This window comes from Salvelinus namaycush, chromosome 14, assembly GCF_016432855.1.
Source record: "Salvelinus namaycush isolate Seneca chromosome 14, SaNama_1.0, whole genome shotgun sequence".
NCBI lineage: Eukaryota > Metazoa > Chordata > Actinopteri > Salmoniformes > Salmonidae > Salvelinus > Salvelinus namaycush.
Genome location: NC_052320.1, coordinates 18,896,238 through 18,921,034, shown reverse-complemented (window position 1 = coordinate 18,921,034; position 24,797 = coordinate 18,896,238). Strand labels below are relative to the sequence as shown.

The 24,797-nt window shown below is 41.5% G+C and overlaps 2 protein-coding genes across 2 annotated transcripts; both read right to left on the bottom strand.

Annotated features, from left to right (window-relative positions):
• Positions 1 to 3,197: 3,197 nt before the first annotated feature.
• Positions 3,198 to 10,641, bottom strand: LOC120058641 (uridine-cytidine kinase-like 1). Its single transcript, XM_039007397.1, has 15 exons — positions 10,559 to 10,641; positions 8,399 to 8,589; positions 8,138 to 8,244; positions 6,967 to 7,137; positions 6,746 to 6,817; positions 6,443 to 6,632; positions 6,107 to 6,168; positions 5,294 to 5,310; positions 4,996 to 5,094; positions 4,814 to 4,907; positions 4,634 to 4,699; positions 4,389 to 4,511; positions 4,096 to 4,203; positions 3,744 to 3,900; positions 3,198 to 3,289 (listed from the first exon to the last, which is right to left on the bottom strand). Exons 1-15 carry the CDS (start codon positions 10,639 to 10,641, stop codon positions 3,198 to 3,200), a joined length of 1,632 nt encoding a protein of 543 aa, XP_038863325.1.
• A 1,053-nt stretch (positions 10,642 to 11,694) lies between these two features.
• Positions 11,695 to 21,380, bottom strand: LOC120058640 (sterile alpha motif domain-containing protein 10-like). The gene is made up of 5 exons (XM_039007396.1): positions 21,368 to 21,380; positions 19,814 to 19,992; positions 12,484 to 12,652; positions 11,906 to 12,046; positions 11,695 to 11,720 (listed from the first exon to the last, which is right to left on the bottom strand). The coding sequence occupies exons 1-5, from the start codon at positions 21,378 to 21,380 to the stop codon at positions 11,695 to 11,697; spliced, it is 528 nt and encodes a 175-aa protein (XP_038863324.1).
• Between the last annotated feature and the right edge of the window lie 3,417 nt (positions 21,381 to 24,797).

Below are 24,797 nucleotides of genomic sequence, written 5' to 3'. Positions count from 1 at the left end.
AAACTCTAACAAAAATCAAGCACTGTCATGTGGTACCGAAGAACATTTATTTTGTTTTTTTTACTGATTGTTTGGTTGTTATGTTGCTTTGTTTCTCTTAGAGAGCACAATGTCATTCTAATTCAGGATAGCTTTGGCTACTAGGAATCTCTGGCAATCGTTACTCTCAAGTTGGTCACTGCCTTCGTCTTCAACACAGAGAGGAAAGGATACTACTATCTGAACCACAGGGGCCATATCATGTCAAGGGGACATGCTGGTGAAGTCTACACAAATCTAATAGCTCCATCCTCAGTCTCAAAACTGTGGCTCAATCAAGATACTGCTTCAGCCTCACGATGGTGATTTCACCCTCCTAACCTTTGAACGCAGGTGGAGTATTCATTAACAGACTCTCTGTAGCGATCTCATCACTACACTGATGAACATTTTTATGTCCTCTCAATTGCCAGTGATATCCTAAATGAAAATAAAAAATTCAGCTGTGCAGTGACAACAAATGATAACGATACAACAGAGATATTGTAAAGGAGCGTATCTGAAGTATAACACAAAATGTCATCTCAACCTGGACACTAAAGAACTTCATTTGACCAAATATACCCAGCACATAATGTGGTTATTATTCTGTATGTTGATGCAATGTGTACGTGAGTATGTTACAAAAAGAGAAAGAATAATAAATATATCATTGGTGTCAAGAAATCTATCTTTTACTATTTATGTTTGGCTGTATTTTTGGAATGACTTATCTGGTGACAAAATTGCAAAGCAATGAAACCATGTGAATTTTGATGTTTTTATTTTATTTTCCCAAGCCATTTAAGTTATGGTGTGTTATTTGAAAAGCCCAGCTAAGTTTTATGTGGCAGCTAATGTTGTGTGTTTGCTAATCAGACTACAGGGTCTTGTACTCGAAGTGTGTAATTAAGTGCTAAAAATGCAAAAGATTGTAATGTTTTATATCAAGATTACTATTCATGAAAATGTCAGTCAAGTTTATACTTTTGTAATAAAGTGGCACTTTGAAAAATTGTTTTCTCTAAGCTTCACTTAAAAATATATATAATCTAAACATGTACCTCATGTGCCTTTTATTAGACGGGATTAACTCCACCAGAAGGTAATAATTATTTGTCCAACCATGCCAGCTAACTTCACTAGACCACAGCACAGTTTAAAGCTGTCCCTCCATTGAACTCTTTGTCATATGCGCTGTTCATGATCTGTTAAGATATTATAATTATGCCTATTACAACATCATGATCAAAGCATTGCCATATAATAAAGACACAAATCAAGCACAGGCTGGGTTTAGACAGGAATCCCAATTCTGATATTTTTTCTACTAATTGGTCTTTTGACAAATCACACCAGGTATTTTTCAAAGCTGATCTGATTGGTCAAAAGATTAATTACTGAGAAAAAAAAGATCAGAATTGGGCTGCCTGTCTAAAAGCAGCCATAGTAGGCAAAATAATATAAATCAATATCAAACTGCTCTTGAAACCAAAGGCAGCTCTGAAAAACATTGGTGGTGACTAATGGAAGACAAACGTTCTACAATCGGGCTACAGATTTATCACAGGAAAACATGATTTAATTGGCTATTAAGGCATTAAGAAAGTTGGATGCATTCAAGTAGATGTTTATAATTTTTGTACACTTATTTTACCTGGTAAATTGACTGAGAACACATTCTCATTTACACCAACGACCTGGGGGATAGTTAAAGAGGAGAGGAGGGGGGTGAATGAGCCAATTGGAAGCTGGGGATGATTAGGTGGCCATGATGGTATGAGAGCTAGATTGGGAATTTAAGTAGATGTAAGTAAGGGTGACTGTTTCCTAAATGATAATCTGACATTCACTTTATTCCATAATTACACTCTAATAACACATGCATTTCCCAGAGATAAATGTTCAAATGTGGCGGCATGTGTGTGTGTGTATGTGCGTGCGTACAGAAGGGTCTGCGTCTGACTAGCTGGAGAAAAAAATAGGTCATCCTTAAAACAAAAAGCTTACAGTCAACATCGCAACCGTCTGCTGAATTTTCATTGGTGGGCTTGTCTCCATAGTAACAGGTTAACCTTGAGGCAGTAGTCACATGGGCAGGCGAGTCTTGTGCTGTCTTGGAGAATGCAACATGCATTGCATGACATCCATGATCACAGCCACCTACTCTGTGAGGGCTATCACAGAGAAATATTGTGATTATAAATAAACAAATTCCCCACAAAACAATGTTCTCTCATAACTCTAAATGTAGGCTATGCTTGTCAGAGGTAGAAAATATAATGCATTCAACATTCATACATATGTGTGTACTATGTTAGGTAAAAACGACTACAATAAACGTAACGTATTAATGTATGTCACACCCTAAAAAATTGGGGTAAGATAGATACAAAGATATCTAATATTTGGCATTTAGCATCAAACATCAGCACATGTCATGATCTCTTTGTTCAGGTGAAGATCATTCTCGATTAATTGCTAGTGACTGTTCTCTCAATCATGGGTGGAGGATTCAATACCATTTCAACTCAACACCTTTCAAATTGCAATACCTTTTCAAATACTTGAAAATAATGGGCAATTTCCAGTACATGATTTGTAATTTCACTCAATAAAAGGAATGGACCAATTGCAGACCTTCATATGATTTCTAGTGTGGTTTGAGTATCTGGGTGCACACACACAACATGGCAACACAGCAACTAAAATTGAACAATGCTTCCCCCTACAGGTTAGGAAGCTTCACTACCAAACTTTCAATAATCTATTTAATATAAAATTGCCAAGATAGCATAGCAATTGTCAAGATAGCATCCTCTTCAGAAGGGATGAAACTGATTCAGTTTCATGTAGCCCCATATATAAACATGTTCTGCTTGAGCAGTCCAGAACTGAACAATACAACTGTATAAATAGAACAATAATCCCTCCATTTAAATCTTGTAATATATACCATAAAATAGAATACAAAATGTCTTGCTGTACATAAATGGGAGTAATGTCTTGTTTATAGAGAACCATTTGTTGTGTCTGTCTATAGCAGCTAAATGGAATCTGACTGGTGTTGCTGGTTAATCATGCCCTTAACTAGCCTTGTTAAACCAGCCTGATTATCACAAATTCACAGTATGGTTTCACAAGGCTAGCCTTTAACCTTGTGTTTCACAGAATCACGTTCATGTTTGTTGTTTGGGGCGCTCCTGTTCCTCATCGTCACTCCAGCCTGATGATCCACCATCTGTCCCAAAGTAGCGGTCCCCAAAGTCCCCTGTATTGACAGAAAACACAGAAATATAGAGTTAAATGACATGGAGCAACACATCAGACATCACCGTGAAGAGCACATTACTGAGATGGATTACAGAAAAGTGTAGTCATTGAAGCAGAATTCTAATTAAATAGGCCAATCAACATTACTGACTTCCCACTGGGCAAAAACTGGTTGAATCAACTTGGAAAACTAAATGGATATGCAAAAAGTCATCAATGTAAGGGCATTTCATATTTTCTTTTCTTTCACCCAACTTTTAACCTAAATCCAATGACATGGTGAAATGTTTTATTGATTTCACATTGAATTCACGTTAGTTGACAACTCAACCAAATGTATATCAAAACTAAACGTTGAACTGACGTCTGCGCTCAGTGGGTAACAACAGGAGGGAGTGGTTTGTACTAGTGTATGGGGTAAGACATGTTAGCTATATCAATGCCAAACCCACCAATCCCTGGAATGACTTGCAGGAAGTCATCAACACTCTTGTCCACAGCTGTGGTGATGATTTTGACCTTGGGGAAGGCGTAGGCCACCGAGTGCACCCCCAACTCTGCCATGAGCAGAGAGACCAGCGCAATGTTCTCCTCCTGCACCTCGTGGTCCTGCATGGACACATCAAAACACATTTAGTGCTATGGCCATCACTTTAAAACCCAGCCATTTAGTATGGTTAGTAATATCATAGAAATACAACTACTAATTATAATTCTATGGTTATTATAGCAATGAGTGATTAATCCTGAAGACAGGGGCTCTCTGTTATTATGAGATGGGGATGTCCATTACTGCCCCCTTACCAATAGGACCCGTACAGCCATCATGGCTGCAGCGCCTGTAGACACAGTGCTGTCCATTAGAATGACATGGTCTTCGCTGATGTCTTTTGGCAGACGCAGGTAATGCAACTGGACAGGGATGAAGGAGAAACAGGGTTACCACAGAGATACGATCAGGAAGAGGAGGCAGGTCTTGTTACTAGGGAGACACCCAGTGAGGTGGATATACGGTAAGTGTGACTTTTCTAAATAGGACCACTTCTCCTCTCTTCAGCCAATAAAGATCTATTATATTCTGTTACTTTCTAAAGTACCTCTGGTTCTCCTGAGTCCAGGTTGGTCTGGATGAGGATCTTGCCGATGCGGACATCCTTACACACAGCCCTCAGAGCAGGCTCCATGGTCTCCCCTGCCCGCAGGATAGACACACCTGTGATCTGGGGGGAGGAGGATGGAGCTTCAGCATGGTGACAAACACACAAAATCCATACTACTAGAAAGGAATACCAAACATAGTGCAGGGAAACAGGAGTAGTGTCAATGACTGTACAGTACCCACCCCTTTTCCACTGAAGCTTCTCTTCCCATCATACTCCTGGCCCTGTGGGGTCTGTACCGTGCATGGCTGTTACATGATACAATAGGGATGAAGTTAGCGACATTATGTCTAATCATATATAACAAAATAACATATTACAGTAGAATACACTATAAACATTGGTAAATAATGTCCACATACCTGAGAGGGCAGGAATGTTAGAGCATGTTCAATAAGGAGGCGCATCAACCTCTTGGAGTAGAAGATGAACTCGTCTCGACTGGTCTCCTGATTCCTGGATTACACAAATTAGTTGAAGGAGAATGAGAAAAAAAAGAAGTGTGTGTTGATTCTAGACTGGCTCTATTTGAACGTGATCTGACCTGATGATGGTATGCAGGCCTTTAACCTGAGGCGTACCCTCCAACACACTGAGGGTCTGGGGGAGGGGCTGAGTCTGCTGGGCCGAGGCCAGGACCGCCCTGGAGGAAACAATACAAAGGAGAATACATTTGAATAGGTGACAATGACTAGACACTGTTCTGCTCTCCCACTAGTTCTTCAATAAAAGGAGTCCATGAAGTCACCCTGAGACACCTGGTGGGGGTATTGTGAATAACACCACTACAAAAACTCAAATACGGGGGAGGGAGTGAGGAGGTGTAAGATGTGTAAGCCTACCTGACACTGAGCTCACGCTGCACAAAGAGAGAGAGAAAGAGACAGGGAGAGAGATCGAGACAGAATGTAGAAGAAGGTGAATGAAACAGAGAGAGAGAGAGCGAGAGAGCGAGAGAGAGAAAAAGAAAGAGCGAGAAAGGCAAAGAGATGTCAGTCACTCATCCCCTCACAATACCTCTACAGATACTCTAGCATTCTGCCACTGTGTGGCACCATCTTCTCATGCACTGCAGCTCAGAAATATTAAGAACACATTCCTGATATTGAGTTGCACCCGCCCCCTCTTTGCCCCCAGAACAGCCTCAATTCGTCAGGGCATGGACTTTACAAGGTTTCGAAAGCGTACCACAGGGATGCTGGCCCATGTTGACTCCAATGCTTCCCACAGTTGTGTCAAGTTGGCTGTTCTTTGGGTGGTGGAACATTCTTGATACAAGGGAAACTGTTGAGCGTGAAAAACCCAGCAGCGTTGCAGTTCTTGACACAAACCGGTGCGCCTGGCATCAACTACCATACCCAGTTCAAAGGCACTTAAATCTCTTGTCTTGACCATTCACACTCTGAATGGCACACATACACAATCCATGTCTCAATTGTCTCAAGGCTTAAAAATCCTACTTTAACCTGTCTCCTCCCCTTCATCTACACTGATTGAAGTGGATTTAATGAATTTAAGTGACATCAATCAAGGGATTATAGCTTTCACCTGGATTCACCTGGTCAGTCTGTCATGGAAAGAGCAGGTGTTCTTAATGTTTTGTACGCTCAGTGTATATACAGTCTACTGAGTATAGTGTTCTGTTGCTCACCCACCTCCTCCATCTGCTTGTGGACATGCTGGACAATCAGGTCAATGGCCACCATGTTACCACCACCTGGCAGAGGGAATCATATTTTCACTTGGAAACAACATATTTTAATTTGGAGAGAAACATTTCAGTAGCTCAAATGGCTACCTCATAATTAACAATATCTGCACAGAATATCAGCTACGAAACAATAGTATATCAGCAGGATATATATGCCTTCATATTGGTATTAGCTGCCAATGGCTAACAAATATTATATTGAGATCGGCAGATGCCAAAATGCAGAATGCAGAAATATTGCACTTTTGACCTTTCTAACGGGTAGTGCTCCATCTCTCACCTCGTGGCACAACGATGTCTGCCAGTCGAATGTAGGGTTCAATGTACTGCTCAAACGCAGGCTTCACAAACTTGTTGTACTGCTTGATGACCCCCTCGATGTCCCGCCCGCGCTCTGTGATGTCCCTGCGAAGCCGACGTACCAGCCGGATGTCTGAGTCAGTGTCCACAAAGATCTTCATGTCTAGGAGCTGGAGACAAACAGAGCAGCAATATAGCACTATGTTCCTGTACCTTGCAGTCACAGATGACTCAACTGATTCAGTAAAGAAGTCATAAACATGTGATGATCATACAGCCTTACCTCCAAAAGCTCTTTGTCTGCAAAGGACATGATCCCCTCAAAGATGACCACACTTGCACCATACACAGTTTTCTACACAGGGAAGAGACAGACACAACAGAAATGCTCAGAACTGCAACAGCTGCCAGTTATACCCTTCTTCTGTTTATTTACGGTGGATAAATATATCAGGAGAATCTAGAATTTTCCCTTGGTACATGGCCATTCGGTTCTGCACTCACCCAATCTTTCTGTCTGCCGTGTGTAGTGAAGTCATACACTGGGATCTTCACGCTCTTGCCCTGTTTGAGTCTCTTAACGGTGGCAACTAGCAGCTCAAAGTCAAACGCCCCTGGGTGGTCAAAGTTGTAGTCGTTACTGGTTGCCAGGGTCTGTTCCTCAAGGGTCAGAACCTAGGGGGTACAGGAGAGCAAACTTCAGGGAAGGATGGACACAGAAACACAATGGGATCTTTCATAGGGTAAAGGGAAAAGGTGAACGTGTAAAAACAAAAAGTTGTAATGCTGCCTACTCATGTAGTGTGTGCTCATGTAGGTTACTTTCTAAATGTAATCCATTACAGTTACTAGTTACCTGTCCAAAATTTTAATTAGTAATGTAACTTTTGGATTACCCAAACTCAGTAACGTAATCTGAATACTTTAATTTACTTTCGGATTACTATCCCTTTAAGAGGCAGTAGAAGAATACAGACTTGTGGTCAGACTTGCTCAGGTGGAACAAACCTAAACTTGTGCCTTTTTTCATGCTGAATTGAATGTCATTGAGAAAAGGTGTCATAATGTATTTTTTCAGAAACATCCTTTCTGTATTTAAATCTAATCTATGAAGTAATCAACATATTTTTCAAAAGTATCTGTAATCTGTTTACAATTTGTTGCTGGTAACGTAACTGATTAAAGTGATTTTTTTTGGTAATCAGATTACATGTAACCGATTACATGTAATCAGTTACTCCCCAAACCTGTGTGTGTGTGTGTGTGTGTGTGTGTGTGTGTGTGTGTGTGTGTGTGTGTGTGTGTGTGTGTGTGTGTGTGTGTGTGTGTGTGTGCGTGATTGCGTTTACGTGTGCATGTGTGTGTGTGCTTGCATGTTGAGTCCATGGGTTAGGGGCATGTTGTTCCCTGGTGTTCTATAAACAGACATGATGGAAGGAAGAAGGGAGGGAGGGGGAGGGGATTACCCAGGCTGTGGACAGTCTCTTCCCCATGTGCTTCACATGTGATTAACATCATTAAGAGGGAGGGATTGTGGGTAAGCTCATTCATACAGTATCACGAAGGTGTCTGTCAACAAGTCTGTTGTGAGGAACGGAGAGGAACTCCCCTTAACCTACAGTAGCATGTCCAGATGCTAAATCTCAAGCAAGCCAAATGAATGCCAGTCTCTCACCTTGTAGAAGGAGTCCATGGACAACAGCACTACCCAGGGGACATCCAGAGCCTCAATGATCTTATTGGCCACCGTGGTCTTCCCTGAAGCACTGCCCCCACACAACCCTGCACAGACAAACACACATGTATGTTTAAGTACAACAACAAGTCATACAATAAGGAAAGACCATTACAACACTCCACATACAACATAAAAAATTCACAATTAACACTCCACACACTGACAATTAAATAAGGCATACACCCATAACGGTTGTACCGATGACGAAGGCCTCTTTGGACTGTGCACCGTGCTCATCATACCAGGGGGGTCTGCCGGCTGTGTAAATGGTGCGTGTGCCGGTGCGAAGCAGGGGAGGCTCTGTCTTAGTCTGGGATGTGCTTTTCCTGCGTGGAGCCGTGATAGGAGAGCCAGGCAGGAGCCGATCTAACGAGTCTTCCCCACTACCACTGTGAAACAACAATCATCATATCATCATTAACCTGTTAATAACATAGAGCTTTGGGTACAATTACAGTACAAGAAAAAGGAGGGACGTTTTTTAGGAGTGTTATAAAGTACTATAATGGTCCCTTTCGTAGGTAACGTCACTGATAAGGTTTATACCAACACCGTCACACCCTTGTTTACTATCAAGCTCAACTGAAGGTTAAAAACCAGCTTAGCGGTTACATCAGACTCTAAATACAAATTTAGTACTGTTCAGGCTCCACTAAAGCCCCAACATAAAAATCTTGATTTGTTTCAACATATGTTTTTGGTAGATAGATCCTGCATTTCCCTGTACCTCTCATCATCAGTATGTCTCAACTGACATGGGATGGGACAACTCATAACAACTCCCTCAACACACACAGGCAGAATGACTTCCACAGCCCTGTCTGTGTTTTCTTAGTGCTCACACAGGCAGCATCCATTCCAATAAGCATGCACCACTATGTAAACAGACCACTTACCTGCGGGTCGTCATGGACCAGCAGCCTGAGATTCTGGCTCCAGTGTATGCAGGCAGAGTCATATCTGCAGCGAAACAGGGAGGGCTGGCTGCTCCAGCTCAGGCCCAACAGTTACAGTACTCACTACAGTACTCACTACTAACACAGTAGAGCTCACACAGGCTAACGCTTACTGAGGCAGCAAACGTGGTCAAAGTTAACCCCCATAGAAAAGAGATTACAATCCACCTGACGGACTTTAGAGGGAGACCTGTTTTACAATCTACCCACTGAATCTAGCCTCTCTCTTAGGTTCCTCTTCTCCTATCTCTTCCCTAATCTCAGCTCAGACCAGAGTAAGGAAAATGTCACCAATTCTCTCCTTTTACCTCTCCACTTTCACCTCCCTCCCTTGTCTAAGTGTGTTTAAGAGGATCACAGAGTTGGTGACTGTTATTAATAGAGGCCTGTTTACACCAAGACGCCCTCTGCTGATCTTCCTCTTCACGTGCATAGTCTCACAAGTGAGCCAGACCTCTCAGTACCGTATTAGAATGGCTGGAGTAAGTCGAGGCTACCAAGTGCAATGCTCCAAGAGGAAGGGCGTGCAGGCATAGTACTGCAGGGTGATCATGCTCCCAAGTGTGACCTGTTTGCACCAGGACGTCCTCTGCTGATCTTCATCTCCTATGCTGATCCTGACAGAGATAGCCTGTTCCCAAATCAGTTTGGCAAGAATTAGCAAAACAGCACAAACAGATCTGGGACCAGGCTAAGACAGAGATATCCTGCAGGGCAATCATGTTCCCAAGTGTTTGTCTGATTACGACTCTGTCTCTAACCTGCGCTCAGTTGCTGTTTTATCATATTTGTCACAGTTTTTCCTTGCACAATGCCAGGGCACTGCATTTCCTTCAGCATGTGTCCATTGATGGCACAAATTTGTTTTACCATTGTGTAGGCTACCTAGTTATTACTATAACAAACTACATACACTCAAATACTACAATTTTAGCAGATACATACTGAGAGCAGAGCAATGCAATAGCGTCATTCTGTTGTGTTCTGTGCTAGATCCAAGGCAGATGTCCATTATTAGACTGATCCTATTACGCGACTGCTTGGTGACATACTTTATTGGCGACGGCAGAGCAGCTGACACACAGCATTAAAATGATCATTGGTAAATGATCAAACTTGATATCCGACTCAGTTAACCGGTATTTGAATTCAATGTATAAAACTTCAACATTCTATGAATCCCAACTTGACTGTGTGTTTAAGCGCAGGTGGGACGTTACAGCTAAGCAAGCCACTGTGAGCTCTGGGAGGTCAAATAATGCCGTAGTAAATTAGGCTACAACGAAAGGCATAAATGCAATGCAGTGCTCAGCACATAGTCATATATTTCAGACTTCGTTTAAACAACATCAGCTAATACAAGGTATAAGAATGAAATAGTCTATGCAGTAAGAACCAGTACCTGTCTGAGCGCGATGACATTTTCTTCCCGCTGCACTCAGCTTCCTCTCGCCCTCTTTGGTGCCGGCTGGTGGACAGCGCCATGTATTCAAGAGGGTTGTGGGTAATGTAGTTGATCTTCACCAGTAGTGGATTGGAGTCACAGAAAAATCATGTAGGCCATTGTTAAATACATAATACATTTTTATTTGTCTGAAATAAGGAGCCCTTCCCCATAAATGTATTTCACAACAATCTATCCAATTTACAATTAAGCCCCAAATTAGAGTACTCTATAGGATACTTCCAAGAGGAACCATTGTGACAAAAATATATAATTCACAACAAACCTTGCACAGCTGTATGGTTAAAACATAAAATAACATAAAAATAGGCAACAAGACAAAAACAGCCAATCTGACATGAAGCCTTTAATAACATCCTTTAATTTCAAATCACAGATAGAACTGTATAGTATGTCTGTCCCTTTAGTTGATGGAAAACCAATATCCAAATTTTCAAAGTTGGGGCTGTGCTCTATTGATCACAGTTCTGTATGTATATTTGGGAGTGTTCCATCTCCCCCGGTTCTGTATGTATATTTGGGAGTGTTCCATCTCCCCCGGTTCTGTATGTATATTTGGGAGTGTTCCATCTCCCCCGGTTCTGTATGTATATTTGGGAGTGTTCCATCTCCCCCGGTTCTGTATGTATATTTGGGAGTGTTCCATCTCCCCCGGTTCTGTATGTATATTTGGGAGTGTTCCATCTCCCCCGGTTCTGTATGTATATTTGGGAGTGTTCCATCTCCCCCGGTTCTGTATGTGTATTTGGGAGTGTTCCATCTCCCCCGGTTCTGTATGTATATTTGGGAGTGTTTCATCTCCCCCGGTTCTGTATGTATATTTGGGAGTGTTCCATCTCCCCCGGTTGTGTATGTATATTTGGGACTGTTCCATCTCCCCCGGTTCTGTCTGAGTTGGATATGGCATGTGATCATCTCATGTGTCCTCGTCAGAGTTAATAGTTTCCATGTGGTTCACATTACAGTCCTAGTTTCTGACTGGTGTACAGACTCCCTGCTTGTACATGGTTGAAGTGCTCTATAATCTTTCCAGTTTTCACTGTAAACAACCCAGTCAGAAATGGAATGTTATGTTACGATAGATTTCCAAAGGAGCCACCTGTTACAAGAGAAAGGCAAGGGGAGAAAATAGGAACTGTTAGAAAAGCATTCAAATGTTATCTGTAATTCACACACACACACACACACACACACACACACACACACACGCACACGCACACGCACACGCACACGCACACGCACAAGCACAAGCACAAGCACACGTACACACACACACACACACACCTCTGCTAAGGAGCTGCAGGTTTCGTCTCTCCTCTTGCATATGCAGTTGAAGCACCTGCTGTAGGAGCTCCTGCCTCAGTGTCTCTTGCACCAAGCCCATCCTCTCCAGCTTCTCTCCATTCAGACGCAACAGAGCACGGCCTGAGAGGGAACAGAGAGAGGAGGCTGTCATTAAGTGATTCAACTGTCACTACTCATACACACCCACACCTACTGTATTGTGTATTTTACTAGCATTTTCTGACGATGAATTATGTTTTTTCTGCTAGTGCACTTGTATCCACCCACACCTGCTGTATTCCAATCTCATTGCATGATTATTAATGAATGTTTTTGTGCTAGTGCACTTGTACCCTTTGATACCTGTATTGGGTAAAGAGTATTACAAGCATAGTTATTCAACTAACTCTACTCTGCCAGCCATCCACGCTTACTGTATTTTAGCCTCCTTTTATGATTGTAAATTATGATTTTGGGTTAGTGCACTTGTATCTACTCAAACCAACTGTATTTTACTATGATTCTGTAATTATGAATGATGTTCTTTGTGCCAGTAATACACGTGTCCTAGTTGATACCTGTGATGGCGTGATGAGAGAAGGCCTCTACGTAGGTCAGGTAGTTGTGAGGACAGTGTTTCTTCAACCACCTGCAGACGTCCTGCTGAGTCCATAACACCACAGGCCGGATCAGACTAGGCTGGGTGGGGCTGGTGTGGTAGATTCCATAGGAGTCGCCTGAACGGCGCTGAAATACACCCAAGCACACACACCGAATATTTTATTTCTGCAATGTCATATTTCCTTTTCTGGCCCTCTACTGCTTCCATTATCTCTCAGACCCCTCCCCTCCCATTTAAGTGATGTATTTTAACCTTGAGTGCCTCAAGGGATGACAACCTCACCACGTCAGTTAGACTAGCACATCCTTCATCCATCAAAACATCTGTTCAAACACCCAGGGGTCTTTCTTTCTTCTGGTCACCAAGGACCACTTTCATGATCTTAGCCACACAGATATAATGCATGACAATGCAGTTGCCAGGAATATAGTGATGGGAGTGACTTTCCTTCAGTGGTGGACAAAGTACCCAATTGTCAAGTAAAGATACCTTCATAGAAAATGACTCAAGTAAAAGTGAAACTCACCCATAATACTTGAGTATCAAAAGTAAAAGTATAAATAATTTCTAATTACTTGTATAAAGCAAACCAGATGGCACAATTCTCTTGTTTTTAAAATGTATCGATAGCCAGGGGCACACTCCAACACTCAGACATCATTTACAAACAAAACATTTGTGTTTAGTGAGTCCGCCAGATCAGAGGTGGTAGGGATGACCAGGGTTGTTCTCTTGATAAGTGTTTAAATTGACCATGTTCCTGTCCTGCTAAGCATTAAAAATGTAATAAGTACTTTTGGATGTCAGGGAAAATGTATGGAGTAAAAAAGTACAGTATTTTCTTTAGGAATGTAGTGAAGTAAAATTAAAAGTTGTCAAAAATATAAATTGTAAGTACATATACCCCAAAAAACGACATAAGTAGTACTTTAAAGTATTTTAAAGTATTTTAACTTAAGTACTTTACACCACTGCCATCCTTTACTTAACTCATGTTCATACCACTTTAGCTTATCTCTGCAACCACAGCATTTCTGGCAAAGTCATGCAAAAGCTAATAAGCCTTGGTTACTGTACACATGCACGCATGTACATACACACACACACACACACACACACACACACACACACACACACACACACACACACACACACACACACACACACACACACACACACACACACACACACACACACAGCAGCTGTGGGTGTCAAGTTTCACATTGTATTAGTCATATCTACGGGATACATATGGTATACAACATCTAACGAAATGCTTACTGCAGGTTCCTTCTCGACAACGCAACAATAAGAAATAATATAAGATAAGAATACAAACAAAGTCAACGGCTCAGTATAAACATTTTAGCATCAGTATAATACAGGAAGGCACACTTTATAGTCCAATATTTACACGTGTTTTGGGGAAGAAGGGATTGGGGGCAATGTGTTTAAATTGAGCAGCTTAATAAGAGTCTGGTAGCAGCAGTTGTGATGTGTGTGTAGCATGAATATACACTACATGGCCAGAAATATGTGGACAACCCTTCAAATTAGTGGATTCGGCTATTTCAGCCAAACCCGTTGCTGACAGGTTTATAAAATCGAGGACACCACCATGCAATCTCCATAGACAAACATTGGCAGTAGAATTGCCTGTATTGAAGGGCTCAGTGACTTTCAACATGGCACCGTCATAGGATGCCACTTTTCCAACAAGTCAGTTCGTCAAATTTCTGGACAAATATAAATACCTGTGTCTGGCTAGACTGTAAACTCTCCTTCCAGACTCACATTAAGCATCTCCAATCCAAAGTTAAATCTAGAATCGGCTTCCTATTTCACAACAAAGCCTCCTTCACTCATGCTGCCAAACATACCCTCGTAAAACTGACTATCCTACCGATCCTTGACTTCGGCGATGTCATTTACAAAATAGCCTCCAACACTCTACTCAGCAAATTAGATGCAGTCTATCACAGTGCCATCCGTTTTGTCACCAAAGCCACATATACTACCTGTATTAGAGGCCGACCGATTAATCGGAATGGCCGATTAATTAGGGCCGATTTCAAGTTTTCATAACAATCGGAAATCGGTATTTTTGGACATCGATTTGGCCGATTTCTTATTATTTTTTTATTTTATTTTTTTACACCTTTATTTAACTAGGCAAGTCAGTTAAGAACACATTCTTATTTTCAATGACGGCCTAGGAACGGTGGGTTAACTGCCTTGTTCAGGGGCAGAACGACAGATTTTTACCTTGTCAGCTCGGGGATTCGTTTTTGCAACCTTCCGGTTACTAGTCCAATGCTCTAACCACCTGCCTTACATTGCACTCCACGAGGAGCCTGCGTGGCAGGCTGACTACCAGTTACGAGAGGGCAGCAAGAAGCCAAGGTAAGTTGCTAGCTAGCATTAAACTTATCTTATTAAAAAACAATCAATCTTAACATAATCACTAGTTAACTACACATGGTTGATGATATTACTAGTTTATCTAGCGTTTCCTGCGTTGCATATAATCGATGCAGTGCCTGTTAATTTCTCATCGAATCACAGCCTACTTGATTTAGCACTGTCGTTGCACCAAACCTAACCATAAAAATCAATGCCTTTCTTTATAATCAATACACAAGTATATATTTTCAAACCTGCATATTTAGTTAATAGTGCCTGCTAACATGAATTTCTTATAATTAGGGAAATGTTGTCACTTCTCTTGCGTTCCGTGCAAACAGTCAGGGTATATGCAGCAGTTTGGGCTGCCTGGCTCGTTGCGAACTGTGTGAAGTCCATTTATTCCTAACAAAGACCGTAATTCATTTGCCAGAATTGTACATAATTATGACATAACATTGAAGGTTGTACAATGTAACAGCAATATTTAGACTCAGGGATGCCACCCGTTAGATAAAATACGGGACGGTTCCGTATTTCCCTGAAAGAATAAACGTTTTGTTTTCGAAATGATAGTTTCCCGGATTCGACCATATCAATGACCAAAGGCTCATATTTCTGTGTGTTATTATGTTATAATTAAGTCTATGATTTGATATTTGATAGAGCAGTCTGACTGAGCGATGGTAGGCAGCAGCAGGCTCGTAAGCATTCATTCAAACAGCACATTCGTGCGTTTGACAGCAGCTCTTCGCTGTGCTTCAAGCATTGAGCTGTTTATGACTTCAAGCCTGTCAACTCCCGAGATTAGGCTGGTGTAACCGATGTGAAATGGCTAGCTAGTTAGCGGGGTACGCGCTAATAGCGTTTCAATCAGTGACGTCACTTGCTCTGAGACTTGGAGTAGTTGTTCCCCTTGCTCTGCAAGGGCCACGGCTTTTGTGGAGCGATTGGTAATGATGCTTCGAGGGTGGCTGTTGTCGATGTGTTCCTGGTTCGAGCCCAGGTAGGGGCGAGGAGAGGGACGGAAGCTATACTGTTATACTGACAATACTAAAGTGCCTATAAGAACATCCAATAGTCATAGGTATATGAAATACAAATGGTATAATAGAGAGAAATAGCCCTATAATTCCTATAAGAACTACAACCTAAAACATCTTACCTGGGAATATTGAAGACTCATGTTAAAAGGAACCACCAGCTTTCATATGTTCTCATGTTCTGAGCAAGGAACTTAAACGTTAGCTTTTTTACATGGCACATATTGCACTTTTACTTTCTTCTCCAACACTTTGTTTTTGCATTATTTAAACCAAATTGAACATGTTTCATTATTTATTTGAGGCTAAATTGATTCAGTATTGTTGTAATCGTCCGATTAATCGGTATCGGCTTTTTGTGAGTCCCCTAATAATCGGCATCGGTATCGGCGTTGACAAATCATAATTGGTCGACCTCTAACCTGTATGCTCTCGTTGGCTGGTCCTCGCTACATATTCGTCGCCAAACTCACTGGCTCCAGGTCATCTATAAGTCCTTGCTAGGTAAAGCTCTGCCTTATCTCAGCTCACTGGTCACCATAGCAACACCCACCTGTAGCACGCGCTCCAGCAGGTATATTTCACTGGTCATCCCCAAAGCCAACACCTCCTTTGGCCGCCTTTCCTTCCAGTTCTCTGCTGCCAATGACTGGAACAAATTGCAAAAATCACTGAAGTTGGAGACTTATATCTCCCTCACGAACTTTAAGCGGCAGCTGTACACAGCCCATCTGTAAATAGTCCATCCAACCAACTACCTACCTCATCCCCATATGTTTTTCTGCTCTTTTGCACACCAGTATTTCAACTTGCACATCCTCATCTGCATATGTATCACTCCAGTGTAAATTGCTAAATTGTAATTACTTTGCCACTATTGGCCTATTTATTGTACTCCTTACTTAATTTGCACACACTGTATACAGATTTTTCTATTGTGTTATCGACTGTACGATTGTTTATCCCATGTGTAACTCTGTGTTGTTTTTTTCGCACTGCTTTGCTTTATCTTGGCCAGGTCTCAGTTGTAAATGAGAACTTGTTCTCAACTGGCCTACCTGGTTAAATAAAGGTGAAATATATATATATATTTTTAAATGCTCTCGTGGCTGAATGGAAGACCCCGCAGCAATGTTCCAACATCTAGTGAAAAGACTTCCCAGAAGAGTGGAGGCTGTTATAGCAGAAAAGGGTGGACCAACTCCATATTAATGCCCATGATTTTGGAATGAGATGTTCGATGAGAAACTTTTGGTCTTGTAGTGTATATGTGTGTGTGTGTGTACTGTATGTCTGTGTGGGTGTGTGCATGAGCAGCTGGTCAGTCCAGTTCAAGTGTTCAGCAGTCTGATGACTTGTTGATATAAACTGTCTCTGAGACTGTTGGTATCAGACCTCATGTTCCGATACCGCCTGCCCGACAGTAATGTTATTGTTCTCACATTATCATATATACACACTAAACCCATCACTAATGAAGCCTATCATATAAAAGGTCCACCTGCAGATCAAACACAGACATTCATCTGAAACTATAAGATCAGGGAACATAGTTCTGTGAGCAATGAGCATCAGCATCAAACCAGAGTGCATGTGGGTCAGTCTTATCCCAATACCAAATTCCTTCATTTGGAATCTCAGCAGGATATGGGTGACTAATCAAATGAAGCCTTTGATCATTCATTCAATTTAAAAATCAATGAATGCAGTGTTCTCTCCTTTTCTGCTCTGCTCTTCTTCTCCAGTGTAGAGCAGCCCCACTTAAAGTTCAAAAGGTTTGAACTCAACATGCTAGTGCTACACCCCTTGGCCTGAATTTGGCAAGCAACAAACAAAAACAAATAAGCTCTCTCCCTGCATTTTTTATCACAGACATTCATGATACAATATTATGTAATGCATTGCAGTGATCGTGAAAGACACAAAGCACGAAGCATATGCATGCATGGAAGGGGAAGGGAAGTATCTCTGTCATCAACCCACATTTGTAGGGTACTCGGAAACCGCAATGTATAGCAGAGATTCCTTCATTCATTGGTAAAAAAAAAACAGGCACATTGAAATTGCAATAACACGATTTAAAAGTCAATTTAAAAAACACAAATGGTTCACTGCCCTGTAATACCACGTAAAGGGAATACTATAATATATCAGATAGGGTGCTAGTGGGTAACTAGCCCCCCCTAAGAACATGTCTAATTGCTGACACAAAAGAGCAACGTCTGGGAAAAAAATTGGTATGTGGATGAAGGTCATGCTTAGGCGAATAAACTATAAAGGTAAAAAAATGGCTACAGTTTACACTTTTTCAGTTATTTCATGAAATGTTGTTTTCAAAAAAGGGCCTTTTTTTTATACCGGGTGTAACTGCCCCCCGGTAGAAGAGTATGGCATAGGGTTTCACAGAAGTGTGTTAAAATCCATTTAATCAGTTTTATTTAGAAATTCTTTAGTAAGTAATACTTCAAGTCTAGTTGTCTTATTTTAATGATTTCAATAAAATATGGGGGGGAAATGGTGTTACACATGTCACCATTAATAACTGCACTATGAGGAGATGTGATGTAAAGTCCCTCTTTTTAACTCATTACTTTTCTTTGTTCTTTCTTTGCTGCTCATTTTCTATACAATACATTATGTACAACTGCACTAAATATGATTTGAATAATGCAAGATTTTAAATCCTTACAGTCTTTAAAATGACATTCAGGAGCAAAAGGTTTTCAATGGTTGTTTTTAAAAATTTGTAATATAATATTGGAATGGAATATAAATAATAATGGAATAATGGAATATATATAATAACATTAAATAACATTGGAATATAACATTTAATAACAATAACTTAACTAATTAACTCAGTGTAACATTGATGTGGCAACTCTCTTATGCTCTGCTTTTGCACGATTCAAATTTGTACCTGTAGGTCACAAATAAAGCTATCCCCAGTAAAATTGGAGCACAACTCACGAGCCCACCTACTCCACTGCTCACACCTAATCCAGTCCCCACCTGTGACTGAAAACAAGGGGAGGGATGCCCCATGGGCTAGTTACCCCCTATTACCCTACCATTAATTGAACCAGGCACCAGGAACCGAGAACCAGGACCCCCCCCCCTCCTCCAAATCATAGAGCTATGGCCCAGTTCACACAAAATTGATAGACATGCTTTGTTATAAAATGTATCTGCCAGAGCACATACTGTAAGGTTCACCACAGCCATTAGATGTCATACAGTATATTGCCCATTTTAGATCTCAGTCCACAGACAAAGGCTGGTGTTTCTGTACATAGGAAGGACAGCAGTTATTTTTTAAATTATAAAAGGCTGGACAGTCTGAGTGCCCCATAGCCCTCTGGGTAAACAGCATCTTCCATTCTCCACGAACAAAGTGCTGCTCGTGTTGGAACAATGGATAAAGTCCATTGCATTTGTCATATAATATTTTTATATTTTCTCTTTGTGAAGAGAGAAGCTTTTGTGTTGGTAAATTACACAGGGCCAGAGAGAAGCTTACATACACGTCAATTAATAATTGAAAAAGACTGATCTGAGAGGAATAATAACCCATGAAGCTCTTTCCTTTTTAAAAATGTACATGTGCATCTAGAATAGGCCTACCAATTAGAGATGTAGTGGATGACTAGAAGCAGATACAGCATAAAAAGGCAGCCATTAGCATCATGGCAAGTGTTCCATATAAAAGACAATGAAAGGGTGTGAAAGAAAGGTTGTCTGTTTTTAATCAGAACTCTTTTTATTGATTTGAAAACATCTGATCTGTGATTATGATCTGATATGCTGAAATAGAGATCTAAAATAGTTGAGGTACTCCACCTGATATTTCTCTGTCCCAGGCTGTTGGAGCAGCTTCACTGTCCGGCCCCCTGCTGTTTTCTGACCCCGCCCGTCATGCCAAGTCAGGTTCCCTCCCGTCCGTCGACTCAGGTGGTTGAAGTCCTCCGGCAGCGCTCTATATTCCACAGCAGGCCGGCAGAAACTGAAACTGGAGGCCGCTAGAAGAGTAAAAGAGACAAATACAGTTTTGATTTGAGCAATAGGATTTGACTATAACAGTGGCAGTAAAGTCACAGGCTTGTGGTGCTTGAAATTCTCTCACTGACTGTGCTGTAATTTGCACTAAAAATGCCATGTGAAATCTGGAAAAATATAATATGCCAAAGAATTGTAAAATCCTGGGTGCCTTCTCATTGAGAGATGGTCTCAACCATCATTACTAGGTGTTTTTCCAGGCAGACCAAGCAGGTGTTATAATGGCTGAGCCATTAAACTGAGTCATTATGAGCTGATGTTCAAAGGAACTTCAACTTTTACCCAGATAGCTCCCAGGCATTTCTGGCAACTCCACATGACTACTGCATATAAATCAGTCGCTCATCATTATGGTTAGTTACTGGCAGACACACACCCTATCCCATTCTACAGGCAGGAAGTGTCTTTTCAGTATCATAATGAAGGGAAAAGGTGCTAGCTAGAGTAAACACACCATTACTGCAGCATAACCTGGCAACCAGCCACAGGTCATTACTAATTAATGTGCCAGATTGGGTTGATTTTCTGGATGTGTTGGAAGTGATGTTTTGAGTAGTGTGTGTGTGATGTTCATTCAAATGTTTCTTTAATTGACACAGGTTTAGTTTAAATGAGGACAGAACACGAGACAGTAGAGGAGAGCGAGAGAGGAGATGAAAGGGTATATTTTGGTCCTTTTGCTTGTGCCCCTCTGCATCATCCAGTATCCCCCTTATTCCAGACCCCCAACAGAGCCAAGGTTCGCAAAGGCAGCTCGTTATCAAGCCAAGCCATATGAATGCCACTGGTGGAGAACATTTCATAATGGACATCACCCTTCGATATCAACCCTCTAGTCTAGGTCTTCAGCATGGGGCATGGGTGTATGTTTCTTCATGCCACTTAGAAAAGTAACTTCAATAAAAATACACTAGAAGTGTTTGAAAACATCGAATCTGAGATGTAGCCAATCTTCAGTGAACAACTGGTTCATTCATAAGATTTCAAAATAGGCGTTAAATTGTAAGGAATGGGTTATATGGCCAGTGATCACTGTAAGCAAATTGACCCTAATCCGTCACCCTTAATCGCTATCAATTTCAGCACCACGCCGTCCGGACAGCGGTTTCTGTTTGTGCTGCATAAAAATTCCACCTAAATTCTGAAATCTAAAACCCAAAATAAGCAGGGGAAGCGGTCATGCAAGTTCAGCAAAACTAATGCTACACTGCGCACTTGTTTAGCTTAACCTGGCTTTACCGATAATAGAAAGTATATCACAAGAGAAGATAGGGGATGATCCGTCTATTGAGATGTCGGGCTGGATGTCCGCATGCACGACTATTGGATCTCAATTACCGTCCACAGCCATGCCGTTTCACCTTTCCCCGTGACAGCACTAGTAAAAGTATCCAACAGGTAATCCTCGGTTTGTGGACTCCTCCGTGCCGTCAAAGTATACACTGACAGTATGGGCTAACAATTAGCAGACCGTGAGAGGATCGTGAAAGTTACCGCCACTCAGGTGCCACTGCCAGTAGACAACTCGACATGTCGTGAGTTCATCGGTTATATCCAGGGTTGAATGGAGGAATTAACGCATACAGCATTCAAATAGGCTGCCAAATGTCAAAATTGACACTGGAAGCGTTTCACTAAGTAAAAAAATAAACACAGATACGCTCTAGCGCAAGCTCTTATCAGATGGTGCAGCTAATAGTGTCCTGTCCTGGGTGAAGTTATGAGTCTCTTTCGGTGCGGAATGTCCCAATGATGTTGGCTGACTGGTTCTGTCAGTGCGGAGCTACTGCATGTATGTGTGGTTCATCTCGTCATGAGAATCACGCGCGCGGCTTTTTCTCAAGAGCCAGCATGAGCGGTCTCAAAGTGCTGCCCAGAGCCCTGTAATTAGCGCAGCCAGTGGAGAGACTTTGAACACCGGCTGATGAAAAGCCAGCGCAAGACTCACACGCTAGAGGCAAAATAGAATAGAGAACATGCAGCATAAGGGATCCTCCTGCCTTTATTTACTAAAGAAAAGTAGCCAGAGCTCTGGGGCTCCTGGGGGCCATACATTTCACCAAGATGACATCCATGGTGGAGCCTCAGAACAAAGATAGCCAAGGGGAAACCCAAGGCTTTAGGCAGTGGCCCTTACTGTAAATAAGAAGTCAAAAGGTCAAATAAGGGGTGCTTATATTTGTCCTGATTCACACATGTACAAGTGTGTGGTGAAATAGTAATGTGTTTTTAGCATATCCCACTTCCCCTAAGACACCCTTGGAGAGTGGGGTCATGGCATGGGATCAGTTTGACAGTTTGACAGATCATCAGGCTGCTAACTGTCAACAGAGTTGACATGTTACACCAGTGAAAAACCATGTGGCTTTTAGTGAACTACGTCTGTTCTACCCACTCTACTTCTATATAATTTATGGTTGGATACAACCATTACTAATGGTTGTGGTTGGATATTTAAAAATAAAAAAAATATTTAACCTTTACTGAACTAGGCAAGTCAGTTAAGAACAAATTCTTATTTACAATAACGGCCTACCCCGGCCAAACACTAACCGCTGGGCCAATTGTGTGCCGCCCTATGGGACTCCCAATCACGGCCAGTTGTGATACAGCCTGGAATCGAACCAAGGTCTGTAGTGACGCCTCTAGCACTGAGATGCAGTGCCTTAGACCGCTGCGCCACTCGGGAGCCCATTGATGGTAAATCCCAGAATACCTGCTGGACCAATCAGCCCCACAAACCACACGTGGGACATACTAACCCAGTGACAACAAACAGCTGATTCCTTTAGATCTAATTACCAGGGCATGGGCACATGACTTCTCGGGGTGTAGGCCTATCATTGTTGCTATGACAACATGACTATCTATGAAGCAGCAGATACTTTAGGGGGCACATAGGGGCTAATGTATTAGCATGGGCACATTTGGCCTGGTAAGAGGCCTAAAATATGAAAGGGAACTGGAGGGAACATCAAAAAGCCTGGGATATTAACAGTAGGTTAAGGCTGGTCTGCAGAGGACCAGCCTTTTGTTTCATGGTGTATCAATGGATAATGATTAATTCTCCAACAGTTTCAAATGCAAATGATTAAAGACATGGTCCACTAACAACCCATTTGGCCTAGAGGCTCAGCACACAATAAGAATGGACAAACTTTTTCTCTCTGAAGGAAAAATAATACTTTGGCACATTATTATTAGATATTTTTTATTAACTTGTATTTATTCAGGGGAACCCAACTGAGACCATTGTCTCATTTACAATGGTGCCCTGAGGACAAAAATTACATAAATACAGCAACAACAAAAAATATAACAAAACTACAAGACAGCTATAAATAAATTACATCAGGTTATTACAAGTTATAAAATAATAAATTGAAACAATTTCACACTTTAGTGAACTCATTTAACAATAGTTTTAAACTGCATTATTGGCACCAGGCAATTCAGGTGTAATTTGTTTTGTAAGGTATTCAATAACTGTGGTGCATTTAAACTAAAGGCGGATTTACCAAACATTGTGGAGACTAGCAGGATTATCAAGCTTCTCTAAATGGTTTCACTACACCAGGGGCAGAGCCTCAAACATTGTTCTCATCTATGGAAAGGTCAAACACCCATTGCTACAGACCCAGCAGGTTCTGCTATGAAATTGAACTTTCATGACAGTCTCTTGTTCCCATTGACTAGCAATAATAGTAGTAGGACTGAGTGAGAGGTGTTCTGTAAGTGCAGGTAGGTATTGCCTATCTTCAGATGTGGACACAGAGCCATGAGGCCTGATTAACACAAACACACCAAACTTCTCACATGGGTGTGGGTGTGCTCTGAGGTCTGCTCTTATCAACATTTGTCCTACATCAATATTATCTCATAATGAATGAATACCAAGATAATGTGATTAATAACCCAGACATAGTATATGTGCAAAACACAGCTCTGTCATACATAGACAATAATACTGAACACAAACATTTTCCCTTTTAAAGCATGATAGTGGTACTTAGTGGTGGTAGTGATGGGGATCCTTCCGGAAGCGGCAGAGGAAACACAGGCCTACACAAATGAAAGTGTACACTCAAACAAACAACTGAAAAAGAGAGCTGCAGATAATTCCCGAACCTAGAATAATCTCTCTGCACTAAAATACAATCTCATTAGTGTACAATTGATGGGGGTTTTCCTGCATGTAAAATGATTAAGGTTATGTTGTTATTGTCAGTAACATACTTTTTATGGTGTAATTTGATGGATGATTCCCAGTTAAACACTGTCACACTCTTCTTCAGACACAATAACCTTGGTGAAACATAGAAAACATAAACCTCACTTTAAAGAGTTTACAGGCAGGCTCAGAATGTAGAAGTCTGGTGTCAATAGTAAACAGTCAGAAAGAGAAAGAGAGCAGGGTAATTTAAAAAATGTGGGTACGCACACACATGCACACACACGCACACACACACTCCATTCTATCTATTCACTGGCGACTCCACACAGAAAAGTGTGTGGCAGGTAAATTAGACCTCTTCTTTTTCATGATGATAGGTATGTGAACATTCTAAATCTGAAGTGAGCGTTACGATGGGGAGGTGAGCAGAGGCGTCGAGCCTGGAACAGCTGTTACATTGTGATGTCATTCGGTGCCATTTCTGGTGGAGTAGCCTGCTCTACTAGAATAAAGGTGTGCTTGTGTTGCATGACTAGTCCAGGACCAAACCTAGCTCCTGTGTTTCGGAGTATGTTAGGTCCTGCCTATGGAACA